Source organism: Falco cherrug, chromosome 11 (assembly GCF_023634085.1).
Source record: "Falco cherrug isolate bFalChe1 chromosome 11, bFalChe1.pri, whole genome shotgun sequence".
Taxonomy (NCBI): domain Eukaryota; kingdom Metazoa; phylum Chordata; class Aves; order Falconiformes; family Falconidae; genus Falco; species Falco cherrug.
In genome coordinates, this window is record NC_073707.1 from 20,938,028 (window position 1) to 20,958,493 (window position 20,466).

General features: G+C 48.6%; 1 protein-coding gene across 2 annotated transcripts in view; it reads left to right on the top strand.

Moving 5' to 3' along the window:
- Nucleotides 1-4,394: 4,394 nt before the first annotated feature.
- P3H2 (prolyl 3-hydroxylase 2) overlaps nucleotides 4,395-20,466 on the top strand; it is a 75,195-nt gene continuing 59,123 nt past the window's right edge. Inside the window, exon 1 of one of the 2 annotated variants that reach the window (XM_055723710.1) lies at nucleotides 4,395-5,170. In XM_055723710.1, coding sequence (XP_055579685.1) covers nucleotides 4,706-5,170 — 465 coding nt within the window. In that variant the 5' untranslated portion in view covers nucleotides 4,395-4,705. The remainder of the gene's footprint in view (nucleotides 5,171-20,466) is intronic. The other variant, XM_005443637.3, reaches the window with a different exon arrangement.

Consider the following 20,466-nt stretch of genomic DNA (forward strand, 5'->3'; position numbering starts at 1 on the left):
TTTTTATTGGGTTTTAATTTATAACGGCAGTAGAGTCCAAGTTTCCAAGTAAGCAAAGTGTACAGGCACTTGGAATTTAATAAGGTTATACTGTTGCCTACACATGGGAAGACACAAGGATCTTCTGCTTATGTGATTTATATGATTGTATTTCTCTGCTGAGTGCCAACAGCAAGCCTTGTGCTGTTCTTGTCTGTGCTCTTGTATTAAGGTTTTTATAACAGATCCAGCACGGGGGTTTCTGTGTATCAGCAGGCACTTGCAAACTAAAGCAACGTCCAAAGCCTTGAGAGTCACAATGGAGGGATCATTGCAGAGACAGCTTTGGGGAGTTAGTGTTGGTTTGTGCTGCTGTAGAGAAGCAATGGCAAATTCTGGAGCACAAAGCCTGGTCCAAAACAGGCAGAGATACAGTAAGTCCCATGAAACAAAGCAGAGAGACAGGCCAGACCAGGACAAAGAAAAGAATGAGCTGTTGAGGCTGGTACTGATAACGGAGCGTAGCAAAGAGAGATGTGGACAAGCCTGGGCCAAGGCAACTTTAGTGGATACTGCAAAGGACGATATGAGGTAACCTTGACAGTGAATGTAAGGAAGGATACACAAGTGGGTTATGCACTTAGAGCAATACTGTAAGCAAAGCTTTGCTGGCAGTCATTTTCCCTGTCTGCAGAGGTAATGTCTCTGCCGATGTCAAAGGAAAGTAATAAAAAAAATAGGCTGTCATCAGCAAAATATGAGACGGACATGCTTTGGAGAAATGTCAGGATAGAGGCCTGCTAGGACAGAGAACATCCCAGGTTCTTGTGGTTGTAGTTTATGGAAGAAGAACATACAGCATTTGACCACAGGTCGATGTCTGTTTGGGAGAAAAATGATAGTCAGCTGCTCCCGGGTCCTGAACCTACAGAAATATTGCTAGAAGGAAGTAAAAGTGAAAAGATTTAGGGAGAAAAATTAAAGGCCTCCTGTTCATCTGTGCTGACCTCAAGTCATCAGTGACCTATTCAGAGCAATGCATCAAAGACAGGCTCAAATGTACAGTGGAACAGCAGTGAGGGACCAGATTTGTAAGCCAGCAGCAACGAAACAACTGGTGCAATTTGGAGTGGATGCAGTGGCATCCCCAGCATGCACCGTGTATTCTCTTCATCCATATCCTGCTCTGTTGCAATGTGCTACATCTTGCTATAACACAAATAATAATTTACAGAGAAAATTTCTCCTCGGTCACTCATCCTTTCAACCCTCCCAAACCTAGACTAGTTTTATGTGACTCGGATGATGGATTTTTCCTAGAAGGAGAGTCCCAAAATCTGGCATATGATTATTATTGCAGCACATCTATTTATTTGGTATTAATTTCCTGACATCTACTGACATTCACAATCACTCCCACACCTTCCTGAGTAAAGAAGGTGTTGGGTAGATGGAGGCACTCTACAGAATTCAGGTCTGGATTCGAGTCTTAATTGTGAAGTACTTCAGTGATGTTTTTGATATATTCAATAAACTTGTATTTTTGTACATGAGGCAAGAACCAAAGCCGTTCAGTGAGGGTGTGTTGTACTTTTCCATCTGATTCAGATCTTTTTCTCTCGCTAAGGTATATGGCTGAAGAGGTCACCTGTGTTTGATTTGGGAATTACGAAGTTTGCCCATAAGTTAAATACGAAGGCAAGTCTACAAATGAAACAGAGAGGGCTTGAAACTTTGGTCTGCTTGTAAAGTGCATGTTGAAAAGCAATTTTGAAAGGCATTCTAAAATTTGCTCTTATCTTGTTGCCAAATCATCAGTGGTTTGACCCACATATCAAAGTTTTCCTCAAGAAGAGGAAAAAAAAAAGCTTTAGATTAATCTATTTACGTAGGAAAAGGTCTTTCAAAACAACTGCACAGGGGCCAGGATCAACATCTGAACACGGGCTGAGTTGTTACATTTTTAGAATTATTCCTTTCATTAGAGGCATGAGGGATATCTCAGGCATCTTGGGGCCTGATTCGGAGTTGTAACATCCGAAGCTAGTAATTGCTCTTCTGGGTGAAATCCTGCCTTCATATGTGCAAGGCTTCTAAACCCAGCTCCTTGCCAACTCTAAGGCAGCAAACCCACCTTGCCTACAGTGCTGCTGGCTGTAGCAGCTGCATTGCTGGATTGTTACGGGTCAGATCTGCAAAAACAAGACCCCTAATCAGGGGACCAGCAAACTTCTTTCTATCTGGTCGCTGCCTTTTCATTTAGGCAGTGAGCAGGAGTATAAAAATAAGGGTGGTTGCTCAGGTGGCTGCAGTGAAGAAAGATAACCTTGATCTGTGTGCCTTGTGTATGTCAACTATTTTTGAGTTCTTTGCTGCAGTTACGTAGCAATGAAGCATCAAGATGAGGGAGAGCACAAGCTTTTGTGAGCAAAGAAAACATGACCCTAGGCAGGAGGACTACAAAACCGGGGTGGTGGCAACCTGGTCTTAGAGTGAGTGGGTGCCTACAGAGGAAACCCTGGAGGAAGTGTAGTGGAACCAGGCTGCAGTGTGGCAGAACTAAGAACCTTTTCTTCAGTGTTCAAAAAGGACTTTTAATGCAAGAAACATCTGGATCAGAAAATGCAGCAGTCTGAAATAAAATGTTTTGTTTGACTTCATTCTCTCTCCAGTCATTCGTGTACTTTTTGCATTCCTTCCTGTGCAGGGCCTCAGTGTTACCACTGCATGCACAGAGATGTTGCTGACTTGGAAACTATATGGAGTTACACACAGCACTTTTGCAAATAGATCACCTGAGGAGCATCCTTCAGAAAGTGCACCCAAGGAGCCAGGTGCTTTATCTCTGTGATTTGGGGCAGAGCTGACTCCCACTCTAAACTTGTGCAGTTACCAGTGGCACCTCTGTGACCCTCGAGAAGGTGAAGTAGCCCTCTTGTAATGTCGCCTCTGTTCCCAAGGAGTGCTGATAACCCTTCCCTTGCGAAAGGCTTTATCTGGACCTGAGAACTCACGATTGCATGGGCAAGTGGTTACAGCACGTACCTCTCCCACTGGGGATCTCCCTTCAGGGTGTTTGGTTCTCCTGTTGTGAGTACCCTCCCCAGCATGCCAGTCTGGCAGGGCAGAAGGATGGAGGGACACCCAAGCCTTTAAAGCATTTTGTGCCAATTTGCAAGAAAGCAACAAGGATGATTGTTATGAAATCTTTGCCAGATGGGAAAGCTCCTCACCAAGAACTCTAGTAAATCTCTAGCTATGTGGAAAAAACCCTTCCCTTATGTGAAACTGCTGTAAACCAGACTCCATAATCTGATCACTCGCCCAAAGAGAGGGTGTTGAGCCCTGTTTCTGATCCTGGACACAGCAGTATAAACAAGGCGCAATTTGATTAAAGCCACTAGAGCAGCAGAGGAGAAAACTCAGCATGACTATGAGGACATCTGGCATGATGCAATAACAAAATCTGGACCAAATGGGTTTCAAGCATCTCCCATTTGCAGCTATTTTAGCCTATGAAAAGATAGCCAACATCTATAGAGATATTCCTGAAATGTCTGAAATAACGAAGGCCACAATCCCTGGTGAGGAACCCTAATGAGCACTATGCTGTACGCACAGACTTCGGAGTACTTGAGTCCACAACAACCTATAGTAAAGCTTCTAATGGGATCCAGGACTTGCCCATTCCCTTTCACTCAGGAACAGCTGATTTCAGCCAAATTAACTGCATTAATATGAGAAACTTCTTGCTGACAGGTGTTCGACACTGAGATTATTTAAAATGCCAACTCAGATATTTTTTTTCATGCGTCACTAGCCATCATTGCCAAACGTCTCGTCACAAGAATGCCTGAAAATTTATGCAAAAAAATGAGTAACATCTTTGGCAGGGCAGTGCTTTGCAGCATCGGAAGAGAGAAACCTTGGAGGAAGCAAGACAAACACACAGCTGGGAGCTGGGAAGGCTTCGCCAGCCGCTCACTGTGCCCATCCCAGATGATTTATTTGCAGAATTCCCAGCGGCGGGAGGCTGTCAGGGCAAGAGGGGCTGGGGGGCGGGGGGTGGGAACCCAGCGAAAAATGGCTCCAAGCAACATACTCGCAGAGGGACACAAAAAGCATCCTGCGGATATCGACGCCAGCCGCGGGGACGTGGGGCGGCAGGAGTAGCTGCGGGGCACGGGAGGGAGAAGCGGGAGGAAAGGCGGCGGCGGCTGCCGCTTACACTGTCCCGGGGCGATTTAAATTTCACGACGTCACTGAAAACCCCCGAGGCCGCGGGGATGCGGCGGAGCGGGGATGCTCCGAGCGGCGCCCGGCCGCTGGCTGCGCCCCCTGCGCGGCACCGCTGCGGGGGGGCCGGGGCCGGGCCGGGGCCGGGCGGGCGGGGCGGGCCGGCGGCGCAGGGCCCTTTAAGAGGTGCCGGCGGCGCGGGAGGGCGGCACAGGGCCGGGCCCCGCCACCGCCGCGGACAGAGCCGTACCGGAGCCCCTCGCTGCACCGAGATCTGCTGCGCGGTGCCTGGCTTTCACTGCGCGGACCACCCCCACCCCCCCCCCCCGGCTCTACCGCCCCGCTGCACGGACCCCCGGATCCCACTACATCGAAACTCGTTGCGCGGACCCCCGGACCCCATCGCACCGAGCCCCGCCACACGGTGGCCGGCACCCCCGTTGCACCGGACCCCCCGCTCCCCATCGCGCGGACCGCCGGTGCGGCGGGCATGGCATCGGGGAGCCGGCCCTGGGCGGCCCCGCTGCTGCTGCCGCTGCTGCTGCCGCTGCTGCTGCCGGCGGCGTGCCGGGCGGGCGGCGGGTGCGCGGGGGAGGGCGGCCCGCTGGAGCCCTTCGACGCGCTGTACGCCGGCGGCGTGGAGGCGTACTACGGCGGCGACTTCGCGGGCGCGGCGCGGTGCCTGGAGCGGGCGCTGCGCAGCCGGCGGGAGCTGCGGGCCGCGCGGTTGCGGTGCCGGCGGCGCTGCCGCGGGCAGGTGCGGTTGGCGGCGCCGGGGCCGGGCTCCGCCGGTGACCTGCCCTTCTTCGGCTCGGTGCTGCGGCGCGCCGGCTGCGTGCGGCGCTGCGAGGAGCCGCGCCTGGGAGCCGCCTCCCGCCACCGCGCCGCCGAGGAGGTGCGCGCCGACTTCCAGCGCAGGGTGCCCTACAGCTACCTGCAGCGCGCCTACATCCAGGTAGGCACCGGCCGCCCCCCGCAGGGCTGCCCCCCGCCCCGGCCCTGCTGACCGCCCCCTCCCCGGCGCTGCCCTCTCTTCTGTCCTCCCAAAACACCCCGGGTGCGCCCCGCGCCCCAGCCCGCTCAGGCTGCCCGGGGATGAGTCCCCCCCACCGTCCTCACTGATGCGGGCTGGGGGTGGCCGTGGCCTGGAGCATCCCGGATGGCAACACGGACTCTGTCCAGCCTTGGCTCACCTTTGCTTTTCCTACGTTTTGTTTTGTTTTGGGGCAGGGATGTTGTTTGTCATTTAGTGTAAACGTTGTATAATTCTGAAAATGGTCTGCCTGAAGTTTGCAGAGAAGAGCCCCCAGTAACACCCCAGTGCCCTCTGCCAGACGTGTTTCAGGCAAACTGGACTGATGGTGTATTCCCGGAGCTGGGAGTGTGTGCAAACTGGGCGATATATAACCTCTGCTGCTGGGATCTGATGGCCTTTGTGCTGTTGAACGATATGAAATACTTTGCGTAACACTGGACAGGCGCTATTTAGCAGCCACTGACATCTTGAGTATCATCCTCTTAGCCTGGTAACTTCTGCCTTGTAGCTGTTACCTTCCCTGAGGAAAATGGTATTATTCTTTGAACTTCCTTGCCAAAAAGAAGGAAAAACAACAACAGAAAACCCCCAACCCACGCCAGGATAGTTAATGGTATTTTTCTTGTAGTTCAAGACTTGTGCTTTCTCAAGCCAAGTACCTGTAGTAAGTCTTCCTGTTCATAACTAGTAAGGACAGAAACTGTGGGAATTTTATTTCATGCCAAGCTGAATGTTTAAAACATTTCTGGAACATTTCCCTCTGGATTTCTGCTTTATTTGAGCACATTCATAGCCTTTTAGTTGCTATAGGCAACTTAATAGGTGAAGACCTGTACAGCAGAGCATGGGGAGGGTGATTCTGCTGAAATCCATTTCTAGTTGGAGAAGCAAACATCTGTCCTGGGCAGTGCCTGTGGTGCAATCAATGTCTACATAGTAGCAGATCAATGAAGCAAGTCATCAGCTACTGCATTTTAAAACCTTCTGGAAAATCGTAGCTATGTTGCTTTTTTAGTACTTTTCTGCCATTGCCTTAATGTCAGTTTTACACATCAGGGGCTAGAACTGCATTGGCTTAAACTCTGGTGTCCATGTACTGCATAGGGTTCCGGAAAGAAATCCTGGGAGGGAACTGAGACTATAACTTGGTTTGTATGTGATCCCAGTGAAGCTGGCAGAATTTTCCAGCGTTCCTAAAGGATGCTCTATGTAATGTTAGCATGTGTGGGAAGTGACACTAAATTTGTCATGCTAAAAAACCTAAGTGATTTCTTCTCCTGAACTCAAAGCCTTTCCTAGAGTCGCAAAGGTTTGCTCATGTCAAGCTCATCAAAAAACTTTTCTCTGAATTAGGGAAATTTTTTTTTGTCCCCCATTTCAGTAAAATCGATATACAAAAATTCAGATACTTTTGGGATGTGGTCTGTTCTTCCATTTCTGCTTCTACTGGGTCTGAGGTTTTTACTTTCCTCATGTAAGAATGCATTGTAGACTTATCAAAGCAATGTGCTGAAAACAGTCTTTTTTCAGGTTTCGGGCCCTCTAGCTGAGGGAGGGTGCTCTTTGAATAGAGCTGTTTATGTTTTTAATACCTTTTTTTTTTTTTTTTTTTAATCCTTTCTGACACTTTTGGGTTTTGTGAGCAGGACTCTGATCAGCTTTGTCCTGCAGAGCAGCCTGTAGTGGTTTGTCCATGTGCTCACCTTGCTGCTGCCTGCTCCTGAGCTCTGCTCCCAGGACTGCTCTTTTGATCTGGCTCAACAAGTCTGTGCGCAGAAGAAAATGCCCCACATCAGATTTGCCTGCACTTGCACAAAACAGGAGGTCTAATGCCTAGCACTTGCATACACTCGGATGTGAACCATCCCCTCATGCCAAGGCTGAGTGCCAAGGCTTTGGCATGTTCCCCAAGGCTTGGGATGCATCCATACACTCACCCTCCAGGGAGACCTCGGCTGCAGCATCTGCTCGATGTTTCGTCTGAGAAGGGCGGCTGCAAAGTGGGACTTGCGCAGAGACCCCGGCACCTTGCTGTGGGGGTGTGGGCAGGCTGCATGGCTCCAGGGGTGGCAGTTTGACTCCCCTGTTTTGCTTCTTGAAACAAAAAAGTGAGATGAGGTTAAACATCCTGCAGTGTGTCCTGCCTGGTCCTCCCCAGGCTGCATGGGGAGGTCTGGGTGCTGGGCACTTGTGCAAGGTGCTGGTGGGGCTGGACACATGGCAGGGTTTGGTGGCATTTGGTTTGAGAGAGGAGGAGCAGCCTGGAATGTACTTCCCCACTCCCACTGCTGCTGACCTTGTGCTTGTTTGTTTCTCAGGAGGGGAGAAACACATCCCTTCAGGAGGGAGTGACAGAGCAAGGAACAGGGGAGAAAAAAAAAAAAAGAAAAAAGAAAGGTTTGGCTTTTGTGCAGTGCTTTGAAAAACGGTGCTGAATATACATGAGCTAATCCTTGCAACACTCCTGTGGGGTATGCAAAGCAAAGGCTTTTAGCCCTGCTGGACAGATGCACAGGCAGCGTTGGCCAGCACTGTGTGTGCCCCCGCTGCTCTTGGGTGAGCGGAGCCAACCTGTGCATCCTGGGAGCAGGCTGGGGTCTCCCACCGCCTGCGGGCTCTTGCTGCAGAGCGAGTGCTGGCACAGCCTGACCCAGTCGTGGTGACATGAATTGGTCTCTGCGGTGAATTGGTGGAAAACTGTGTTAGAACTGGAGGTTTGGGACACCCTTTTCTGCCTGCTGGACCGTGGCAGTGGCTGCCCTGAGCTGTGTTGCTGCTGCTGCTGAGCAGATAGATGCTCGGGGTACTTCTGCATGGAGCACAGGGAGGTGATGATGTGGTTAAGTGAAATACTGATGGTATCCCTCTATAAGAACATGTCCCATCTGCCTCTAAACCCATGTCATCCTGTCTGTGTTCCCTAAATTATTTCCTAGTTTTATTTTTTTTTCTCTGTACTTTTCTGAAATAGAAACTGGTTCTGTTTCACAGATGTGAACAGTGTGTTTGGTGACTCCAGCATGGTGTGAGGGGAGGCTGTGGTGCACTGCAGGACTGGGACAGCTTGTGGGTTCAGCTGAAGTTTTCTGTGGACTTCAGGTTTTGGATCAGGCCTCTGAGGATGACGTTAGTCTCTAAAGAAATGGTAGATAAATTGCATTGAACAAGCAGCCCAAGTGTAAATGTGCTCGCAAGTCTTCTTGCAGCTTCCAAATGCATATTTGCATATTTTAAGTAGGAAGACTCCTTTTGCAAGGGTAGGTCGTGTTTTCAGGTAATTTAAAGGTACACTGGGTACAGATACCTGAGGCAGTTAGAATGGGATGAGTTTTGAGAAGATGTGGAAACAGAGAAGGTGATGAGAACATGAGATTTAACGCTTATAGTGCATGTAGTGGGCTAGGGGGCTCTCCAGCCCATAGAGAAAGGTCCTTCCATGGGTTTCTGATGTCATGTCCCATGGGCAGAAGGGCACTTTCCCTTATGCTGGTAGCTCTCTGCTGCATGCTGGCTGCTTGGTCTTTGTAAATGAAATACCCGCTAGGCTTGGCAGGCAGGTGTGGTGGGGATCTCTTTGCCCTCTTAAATATTTTATTAATCACATCATCCTTGCTTTGTTGCCTTAGTCATCTTGTTTCTCTTAAAACCTAGCCTGCAGGCCATGATGTTTCTAACCTCCACCTTTTGGGGAGTTTTCTGTCTCTGAGAGCCAGGGGAGGAGACAACGTACACTGTTAGAGCATGTGCTGGCCGCAAGCTGCTGATTCAGTAGCCGTGTTGGAGCTGGCTGTGGATGGTCTGCCACGAACCCTGTGACAGAACATTGCTTCCAGTTGCTGTACTGACTCCTGGAAGTCAGCTTGGTCCAAAAATAACAAGTAACCTGGAAAAGCTGGTCACTGTATCAATTACAAAACCAGGTTTTGCTTCTCTTCGACCCTACTAACCCTTCCCTCGAGGTCTGTTTTTCCTCGTCTCATCTTGTTTGCAGCCACAGCATCCCCTGGCCCGTTTTCTGGGTTGATCACTATAGCCCATTTTCATTTTCTTGTGTATTGGTGTGCTGTTACTGAGGGCTTGCTCGGGTTTTGTAAATGCTGACTAGCAATGGTCTTGTCTTCCCACTTGCCTGCATGCCCCGTTGCACACCAGTGAAGCGTGGCAGGAGTCGTGGGTATGTAGTCTGTAACCAGCCTTGGATCTGGATGAGAAAAAGCCTTTTAGGCTGTGCTTGGGTTTAAAACAACAAATAAAGCAAGTCTCCAGCACATAGGGCATTTCTCCCCTCTTAGTAACGTCAGATGTCAAGTGGAGCAAAAGGTGCAAGTGTCTGGCTGTATCTGGCTTACTCTGTTCCCCCTTGCTGTGTCAGAGATATGCGTCAGTTCCGTTATCATCATGATTTCATGTGTTGCAAGCATAAAATAATAGTTGTAGGAGAGGCTGTTTATTTGTTCTTTAAAGCTGTTTTTTTAAAAATCTTTTTTAGTCACATAAACTTTATACAAGCAACTTAATCTTTCTAGTGGGCTTGTTTTGGGAGAACTTTGACTTTGCAGTGTTCTGCTCTGCTGGGTCTCGGGCGCTGCAGCTGATGGGGCAGTGCTGGAGGTGTTGGTGGAAGCGTGTCCTTGGGTTGCTCCATGCTGTCCTGCCCACCTGCACCGAGATTTCTGAAATACAACACAGACACAATAATGACTTGATAAAAGACCGCAGGAGGAAAAAAACCCAGACTTGATAAAAGACCATAGGAGAACAAAAACAACCACCAGAAACCTGTTAGCCCAAACTTCAGAACCTTTGTGATACAAATTACTGCTCTACTCCAGTTCTGCCTTTGAAAACTCCCTATTTATGAGAATCCAAACTCAAGGGAGGAGACTTGTGAATGTAAAACCAGGCCCCTGACCACTCCGGAGGGATTGTTCTGTCTTCTGCCAGTGCTTATGTGAGCCTTACCATCAGCCACTCTTGGGTGTCTGTCTCTGAGCGCCTGTAGCAGAGCTCAGGGTGACTGTTAAGACATCACCAAATTCTTTCAACCCTGAGTAACTACTCACTGCTGCTGCCCACCTCTGTGCTGTTGCACTGGGACAGAGTATTTTGCCTCCTTCACAGGTGTCTGGATTACCTGCCTAGGGATTGTGGAGTAACTCTGGATTCACACCAATATAGTTTGGGAGTTTGGTTTGTTTCACTCAAGGGCTGGTATTTTCTGTGAATGTTATGTTCTCTCTTGCTTCATGCAGCAACGCTGCATGGACTTAAGCAGATAATAGGGTCCTGTCCTGGGGTGAACTGCAGCCTTTGGGGGCAAGGTGGTGATTTCACTTCTGGCATCTTGACACAGAATAAGGTGCAAAACTCCACTACTTAAATGTCTCTGTGGGAGCAGCCTACTGAGGCTATTTCTCACCACAGCCACCACCTGTCCTGCAAGGTCTGCCTGGTCAGTTGGTCTTGTTTTCACAGGATTTATATGACACATCCCAGACAAAGACCTGTAATAAAGCTGTCAGATAATCGGTATTATTTGGATTATTACTATTAGCGGTGTTTATTTATCTTTGATCTTGAGGATTGGTATTACTCAGATACTGGATAAATAAATAGATCCCAGAACTAATCTCTTGGAACGTCTCTTTATTTAGATTTTCTGAGAGAGCATTCCTCATCCTCACCAGAGGGTAAATGTTAGTGCTCAGAAAGTTAAAATTACGTAGACAAAAATAAACTCAGTTTATGGGATGGAAAACTCTGAGTCTTGATGGTTGGGTCAATGTCCTGGGTTTAGGGCTGGGCTAAATATCCTGCCCTAAACCCAGGATACTGACCCAACTGCCCCTGCCCCTGTTATTGCTACCACTTAAAATTAAATTTTTCTGAAATGTTTCATTTTGGGTTGAAAGTATTATCAGAGAGGGAAGGACGTGACCCAGTGGTACAATACTGACACTACCGAATGCACCAGTGGTACAATACTGACACTACCGAATGCAGACTAGGCATACGTTTTTGTGGTGAAGGTGAGCTAGCTGTTGAAACCAGTGTACCAGGAAATACACTGGATTCCCCTGCAGTCTTCATAAGAGACTCAGTCTTCACTTTTCGGACTTGACTCCAGGCTGGTGCTGTACTAAAAGTTAGACTAGATGGTTGTGGAGACTTTCTGCTGTGGTTTTTTTTTTTTTTTTTTTTTTTTTTTTTTTCTTCAAATAGAGCAAATCCAAAAGAAAAGCTGTGATGTTTGTGGAATTCTACATCATTTCAATTGATAGTAAATTAGCACAGCCCTGCTAGGCACCACTGCAAATCAGGATACAACCAGTTAGCACAAATTGGTCTTAGACCCGCTAAGCTCATTTCATACAGGCTGGTAATCAGCCATTTGATGGCCAGGGCCACCTTTTTGTCTTGCCAAGTTCCTCTTTCTCACCTCATAGCTATGCAGTCATGCCAGGGCATAATATACTGGCAGCAGGTCCCAGCCTGCAAATTTTCTCAATCTTTTGGACAAAAAGAGGTAAGCCTGGATTCTCCTTATTTCTTAGCAATCCCTGGTGCCGTGGCTTGGATTATGGAGAAGACAGTGGTGCGACTCACATGGTTTCTTTGGATCTTTTGAGGCCTTGATCTGAAGGCATCCCAGTGCATGGGCTAGGTTAATGCCCCAACTTGGGCAAACGGGGCACGGAGAGCGCAGGAGAGCCCCTGGCTTTGGAGAACAGACTCCTGCTGCTGTGCTGTAAGCTGGGAACCTGCCCCTTCTCTGTTCTTTTATCTCCTTAGTTTCTCATGCTTTTTGCACCTTGCTCTTCACTCATCTCATAGTGGCTTCCTTCGCCGACTGCTCCTTGGCAGAGCCTTGCTGCTGAACTGCCCTGTCCATGTGCTGCATTGCACTGGGATTTGTTAAATGGCTTTTTTCACTGCCTGTTAAATCTCATCCATACATCCCAGTGAGCTCTGCCCTGGCTTCTGCCGAGTCCTTTTGTTGTCCTTGGCCATGGGAATAACTAATGGCAGCTGATAATGAACTGCATGTGAATGAGCAATGCAATTTAGCCCTGCTAAGCAAACTTATGCCCAGTACTCAAGAGCTGTGGCTGAGGTTTCAACAAGGATTATTCCCGTTTCCTCGTACAAATGGTGATTTCATCATGGATGGCATGGGCAGTAATGAGAAACCATCGTGTCAGCAACTGAGCCATTTGCTGCTAACCCTCCTGAGCGTTACAGGAGCCTTGTTAGCAGGACTCTGGGCTCAAGGCAGTGCTTGACATCTGGAGCAAGGGATTTGGGGGTTATTTATCTTAGTTTTTTCCTTTGGAGGTGGTAGGAATTAGTCATTGTGATTGGGTTTGTTCCTGAGGAGTAGGGACCCCTGTACTCTGCACATGGCATGTTTCCATGTGTGTAGTCTGGACTAAGGCCAGGCTGAGTCTGGATAAATCGATGTGAACCCGGAGTGACCCAGCTGAGGGCTGTGGAGTTTCTCTGCTTTTACCCTGGGGAAACTGAGATCAGGATTTGGCCTGTGCTTTTTAACAGTAACCAATGGCAGGATGGAGGGTGCAAAGTTCCCTGGATGCTTTTGTTTCCAGCCAACGTATCGGCAATAAGGTATTGACATTTTTATTTCTTGGCCATGAGCTGGTGATGACTAATGTAGGCAGGGGGTCTGCCTGTGGGTGGGTTCAGGCAGCAAAGAGCTGTTCCTCATCAGCCTGTACCTCCCAACCAGTCCTTCTCCTTTCCATGACAACTGGTCAGTTAAACAGACCCTCCAGAGCTGACGTCAAGGGTCAGGGATTTGGCCACCAAATAATTATAGCAACAAAAATAGTATCCCCTCCCCACCCTTTCCTTCCCACATGCTCCTGCTGAATCCTAGCTCATAAATGTCCTTTTTTCCTTTCTTGGTTGGGAAGCAAAGCCCACATGTATTAGCTGGAACATATGGCAGAGTTTGGCTGCAGCCCATTTGTTGTGAAGGCCAAATACTTGCTTGTAGCTTCTTGTTCACTCAAAAAAAAAAAAAAAAAAAAAAAAAAAGGGAGAAAAACACGTTCTTTCAGGATTGGAAGAAAGGCTGAATCTGTGCTCATGCTGAGATGGGAAGCAGATAGGGTGTGGGACAGCATGCTGACCATGCTGTCACGCTGAGGAACATGTCCCCTCACAGTGTGGAGGTGACAGGCTGGCCATTGAGGGTGGATCTGGTGGCAGCTGCCCCTGCCCTCCACTCCCTGCCCTAATGCCAGTTCTCAGGTCAGGCAGAGTTTGTAGATGGCTGGTTGGGAGAATGTCGGTAGCATCAGGGGTGCAGGGCAGCTGAGGGGCACTCCAGTTCTCAGGTCAGGCAGAGTTTGTAGATGGCTGGTTGGGAGAATGTTGGTAGCATCAGGGGTGCAGGGCAGCTGAGGGGCACTTAAAAGTGGAATAGCTACAGGCAGGAGAAATTTCTGTGTTTGTAGCACTGAAGGTTTTATTACAGGTGGGGGGAACATCTGGGAGGTGGCAGAAAGCCGTTGAAGGAGAAGAAAATGAAGTGACATTGTCAGAAATGGACTGTCTGCACCACCAAAATGCATCTCTGTCCCAAGAGTTTCAACCAAGGCACTAACATCAGATTTGTGCAGTGAATGGTTTCCCTGAGTGTGCTGAATGACAGTGGCTGCTACAGGAGATGCGTTCAGTGCTTGAAAACTGAGATTTAGGTCCAAAGCCAAACTTGAATTTGTGCCTTTAAAAAAAGCTTGTTTCCACTGTAGCAAATTGAATCCTTAGGATATGGAGTTGTAATTTGGTAGCAAATTAGAAGCATGTTTTGGGGATGCTCTGCTGCCTCTCTCTCATCACCAGGTTTGTCCAGGGTGATACCATGCTGTGTGCAGTTGACCTCTGGCACGTACATGTCCGAGCTATCTGTAGTATTGTGAGCATGGTACTGCAGTGTGTAGCTGGTGGAAGGGGGATTGGACATGACATGGCCATCAGGAATTGCTGTGGCTGCAATAAATGGTTGCTTGCTGACCTACGTGAGGCTGGTGGGTTTGTGCCCTGGCAGAGCCAAACCTTTACTTGCTGCCTTGCCAAGTGGCATCACTCCTTTCTTTGCATGGAGATACATGGAAATCCTCTGCTCCTCTTCAGTGCAAAGCCACCCTGGGTCTTGCATGTGCTTCTCTCCCTCCTAGCACATGGGGATTTTGCAACAGAATTAAAAAAAGAAATAATCAGAAAAATCACAAAAATTACTATTAGACACCAACATGCTGCTTTTCACCATGATTTTTGCAAAACAGCTACAGTGGTGGCCTTGATCTCACATCATGTCCCTGCAGAAAGACGAGCCTGAGGCCATGCTGTGTCCTGTCAAGGTCAGAGGCAGGAGCACTTGAATCCAGAGAGCCTTCTGCCTGCAGCTTTGCTGCAAAACCAAAGAGCGGGCAAATCCTGCGTGACACTGTTGCAGGTAGGGCACTGCCTAAACCCACAGCTCTTTGAGATCAGGGCTGGACTCCCGAGGGTGTGATGGGGAGATGTGCTGAAGTTCATAGCCCAGGGCTGTGGGTGCAACTTCTTTTGAAGACAGAGCCAGCCATATCCCTTCCCAGAAAAGATCAGTGTGGTACAGAGAGAAAGCTTGGAAAATATACTTCAAAATATTTGCTGAAGGTGTTTCTGTGAATGCCCAGGGACTGAAGCAGAGTCTGTTGGTTCCCCTGCTTAGAGAGCTCTGTTTTTAAAGCGGTTTTTGCCAAGGCACTGCCTGTTCTAAGGCTTATATATATTCTGGGGCATCTGTGTCCTGAGTTACTCTGTCTCTTTGGAAGCAGATGAGAAACTGCAAAGTTTCATTGAAATAGTCTGAAAAGGAAGAGCCCTGACTTGTGGTACGTTGCACTGTGCTGCTGCTGGAAAACTTCCTCATCCAGGGCTGCCAGCCTCATCCAAAAGTTCAGTCATTAGGCAAAATATTTTAGTGATATTTTAGTGATGGGGAGGAAAAAGCATTGTGTCCTATCCTCGTTTTTCTTACTTATAGAGCTGTGTAATAAGTGGAATTTTTTATGCACTGGTATTCCTGAGGTGCTTCGTTGAAGGAAACTTTTAATTTTCTTCTTGAGAGTCTTTCTAGGGATAATCTTGGAGATGCGTAGGTAGGTGAGAAGGGATTCCTTTTCTTTTTAAGGACTCTATAAAACCTAATTCTATTTTATCAAAGCTAGAATTAGTTAAAAAACATTATTTTCAGAGAGTTCACCTGACCCATGTCCCTTTCAGGTGTGTTGCAAAGCATCCTACCTGTCAGGACTGCTGGTCTCTGTGTCACAGGGGCTAAGGACAGACAGGAGCTGTTGCACATGTGGGCAGCACTGATCCTGGGGAAATGTTTGCAGGCTGTTAAACAAGAGTTGTGAGATGCACTGATCTCTGGAGCTGGGCGAGGGAGGGCTGTTCGTTTAGAGGGCACTCATGACGCTTTTAGGAAAGGCTTTTATTGCCTGGGTGGCGTTCCTGAGTCCTGCTGATCTCTCCTGCTGAGGTTGGCGCAGGGTTTATTGCGGTGCTGGTGCATCTTGTGCTATGAATTACCGTGCTGCAGAGTCAGCACACTGTGCATGGGCAGCACACTGTGCATAGGCACTTCAGGGTGCTGCAGTGATTGCAAATCCCCATTGTGGGCTTCTGGAGATGCTGGTCTGTAGCCTCACAGGGACTGTTCCAGCACTCCCACCCCCGGGGCAGGCAGAGGGTACCCATTTCAGTACAGCCGCGTGCAGCCATGAGGTTGGTTGGCATGGTGCAGAAGGTGTTAAGCGCCCCCCAGGTTGTCTCTGAAGGGGCTCAGCTGGGGGATGAGTGGGCCAAAATGCAGTCCCCAGCACCAGCATCACTGGTGTTGGTGCCGACTGGGGCGTCTATCAGCCAGCACAGCCTCCTCAAGCAGACAGCATGGCAAGAGTCGAATCGCTCTTGCATTCGGTCACTTCTGTTCCCTTTGCTTTAAATATTAATGTCTTTTGGCAGCTAGTAGTTCCCCTCATCTCTTGGTTGGCAGTCTCACTCTTTTTCCTTTAACATAAGCATTGCATCCTGGTGTCCAGATGCTGGTGGCTCTGCTGCTTCTCTGGAGTTGGTGCTCCAGGGTCAGTTGCAGACTTGCTGGCTGCAACTGCCCGTTCGAGTTTGTCTCTTCCTCCAGCCAGCCACCTTCGCTCACTAGGGTACTGCTAATAAAACCTGTTTTCAGGCTGGACTCTTTTATAAGGCAGGCAAATAGCAAATAAAACAGCAGTGCGGTGCTTTATGAAACAGTTTGTCCATTCGGCAGCTGTTGACTGTGTGTCCCTTCTGTACAGCTCAGGCTGTGTCGCAAGCTTCTGGTCTGTGAGCACGGTCTGCATGTTTTAAGGATGCAAAGGACATCCTCAGGCTCCCACTCCTCTGCATTAGGTGGTCAGCTCCAGCAGTGCCTGTTCAGCTTTGCCTGTCCAATTCGCCTGCGTCTGAGCTGCCTGTGCATCCTGCAGTCCCCTCCGGCTGGCTGCTGTTGTGGGCCGGCCGTGCCCTGTTTATCTGTGTGTGCATCCGATGGACAGTTGTTCTAACTCTGTTTGCCACAAAGCTCCTTCCCCAGGTAATGTCCATGCCTGGCCTGTAGCCTTCGGTTGGGTTACAGCTGAAGCCTGGCTCAGACAGGCTTCGTGCAGCATTTTGCCTGCGTGGGAGAGCTGAAGGTGTTGCACCCCTGGTTCCCATCAGCATGATCCTTGTGCTTTCCTGCTGCTTCTGCCTGTGTGTTGTGCTTTCCTGGCCATCCTTCCTGCTGCTCAGGTTTGCTCTCCACCACCCAAACTGGCTGAATATGCCTCACTGTGACCTGAGCATCCCTAGACCTGACTCACCGCTGTATAAAGGGGCAGATCCTATACATACTCAGTGCTTTAATGCTGGGTTAGGGTCTCATCCCAGTAGCCTCAATGACTTGGGTGTAACTAAGGCACAACATGCGACATCGGTTCCTGGTGGTTCCCCAGTGCCCGAGTGGGTGGTTCAAGTCAGGATGATGGGAGGGCTGCAGTGAGCAGCGTCAGAGGAGGTGCCTGGGGGAGGCAGCTCTGCAAAGCAGTGGTTTGTAGAGAACAAGGCTTGTAGCTCCCCGGCTGCCTGGGATGTGCAGGAGAGATTCTGTTTTGGCAGCTGGACTATCCAGTGTGACAGCTGAAGCTCTGGGAATTGAACTATTCTATGATTCTTTGAATGTTCCCAAGCTCAGGTCTGAGCTTACCAGAAGAGATTTCCTCATCCTAGGGGACTCATTCCAGCCTGATTACTGTTTGGGTTTTAGATGTTCAACAAAACAGTCCCTGGAAAATGACTTTTGCACTGTAGCACAAGGCTTCCCGCAGTGGTGTTTTTAACTCCAAATCACTGTTATTTTAATCAGTGTACTTCTGTTTTCCAAATCCATTTTTGGATCCTTGCTGTGAAATCTAGCTAGATTATAGACTCTTAAATAAACCATTTTTAGCCTCTAATGTTTTTTGAATCAAACCAAACCAGGTAGAGACACCTGAATAATCATTTGCCTGGACTTTTTCTTTGGAAGTTACAGCCCTTAAAGCTGTCACTGACCTGCCAGTGATCTGCACTTGGTTATCTTGGAAAATGCAGTGTAGAAACCGTACTGTCTTTCATGACGCTTTTGAGAAGTATCAGATAGGAAAGGTTTACATGCTTCAGGCTTACTGCTTACATTCCTGTTCCTTTGCTGTTACGTTACGCAGTGGACGTTGCAGTTCAGCTCCCACGTGGAATTGTCAGCAGTCATGTTGTGGAGCTGTGCTCAGAAAGGGCTCCAGGTCCTTAGGGATCTTCTGTGCTGCTCTTTGGGGTTGCTTTGGTATTGCAGCCAGCCAGTGCTGAATAACAGAGTCCTGCTAAGTAGGATTGATAGTTGTGCCCTTGCATGCTCTAGGTGTGCGTCATAGGCTCTTCTCATGTGCAGAGATATGCATGAAGCTGGGGTGATGAACAGGAAAACCCTGCTGGTGTTTGCCCATGCTGTACGCCTGAGACAGGAGAGACTGCTCAGGTGTAAAAGCCAGCAATGCTCGGCCCCATGAGTCAGGGATTCTTTCACTGGGATAAGAAAGTACTCCAGGCTAAAAAGAAGCATCTTTGGGAAGTGATCAGGGTTATTGTGCCAAGTGAAGCATTACTCTGGAGTAGCTATCGGTGCTTCAGGTGCCATGGTACAACTGGGTGAACAGTGATATGGTCAATACGAACCACTTCGCTATCCATCTTGGTTAAGCTATGTAATGCCAAGTTTGGAGGTTATCCTCGGCTATTGGGGGGGAGAGTTGAGCCCAGACAGCTGAGCTCTCAACCATATTTAATTTTGATCTATTTGCTCTTGGAGCCTGGGGTGGGAAAGGTAGAGCTTGGAGAAAGACAAGGAAGAGAGAAGCTACTTCTCTTTTCATAGTGTTGCCCTTGCACTGGGAGGACCATCAGGCCTTTTGGGGGTTATCCTTGCAGATTCTTCCGTGGCAAAACTGCAGGAGATTTAGGCTGTGCTATACCCTCCCTTTTATGTGCTGGCAAGGTTTGCTCTGCTCTTTTATCTTCTTTCCTGTGCTCTTGTATCCACTTAGTGCTTTAGCAGTCTTGAAAATGGAGAACTAGATCTGCTTTTACTTAGCATTAAGAGTCATAAAGCAGTGCTCAGCTATCTTTTGTTTCAGAGCCAGGATGCTGCTCAGTGCAAGCAGAGACTTTGTCCTACCAGTGACAGGTGACAACAGAAGGATATCAGTGCTGGCAAATGTCAGGCAGAGGTATGCACTAAATGCTGCTGAAAATAGCAGGGTTTGGAGCCTCCTGAATTGCACACTTTGTTCTTGGTACATCCTGAGGACAACTGCTCTGACTGCCAGACTGCACTGTAGATTGACGATGGATTTAGCAGTGTCCTCACAGGTGTCTGGATTTGATATCTGGTGATATTAGTAATAAAACTTGCAGTTTGATACTGTGTAATGGCATAGGTGTATCTGTCCTTTAATCTGAAAGCACTGAGCTGGAGGTTGTTGGTATAAATGGAAGGGAGTGTGACTTAGCTTACGCAGAAAGAAAAATGAGTTAGCTGAGTTGGTACGTATAGTTGCTGTGGACGTACATCAGTTTATCATGGCTGAGGTTGGTGCCTGATGACTTCCTAGAGCACAGCAACTGCGTTGTGCGTTGTGCCACGTGTTTTGAATTCACTGTGTTGGGTCTTCATTCGACACGGCACTCAGGTGTGACCTGTCAGACCTCATGCTTATACATAGCAGCTGCCTGACGGTCTCAGCTGCATTTTATTTGAAAGTGTGTGATCCAGACAAGTGCTGCTGTGGCCACCAGCAACAGTTCATGAGACAGGACAGAAATGGCTGGGTTTGGTCCAGCCCAGCATGCCATGCCCTGATTTGCTCGTCAGTGGAATGCATTTGATGTGCAGTAATTATACACCAGGCACTCAGCATTGTACGGCATAACTGACACCACGTATTTGGAGAGTATCAGATGTGCCACATGATGTCTGTGCACTGTGAGTGAGCTCTGATGGGAATAGCACGCATAAACAGTAGCAGATTAATTAAAGATGTCCTGCACTGCAAGAGAAAAGCCCAATTACGGATGAGGTTTGTTCAGAGTCAGTAGTGCTGCCTGGGGTCTTCATGGGGAAACGGGTCACACAGCAGTGTGAACAATCGCAGTTGTCCCACATGTGCAAGAGGAGGCATATGTGACAGCCGTGAGAGTCCAAGACAGGTTTAGCTTCAGACACGAGCCTTTGTTAAAGCTCCTTTGCAGGGAGCAGTATCGTGTGTTTCAGCAGCACAGTACTCCATACAGCCAACGTCTGTGGCTATGTATTCCTCATTACCTTTGCAGAGATCTTTTCGACTTTGGGACCCTCGGTATATTTTATTCCAGATGTTTTTCCCTGAGCAGCTGCTGCTGCTGTTTAAAGGGCCCTCAAAACCCAATGACGTCCCTGGGATCTGGGGGAAAAATGAGCATCTTGGATGAGTGGGAGCCCTAAATTATTGCCAGGCTGCAGAAAAATGGTTCTTCTTGTTTTGGGCCTTTAAAGCCTGATAGGATCACTGTAGGAAATGTGGCCCAAGAGGGTTTTTTTGGAATGGTTC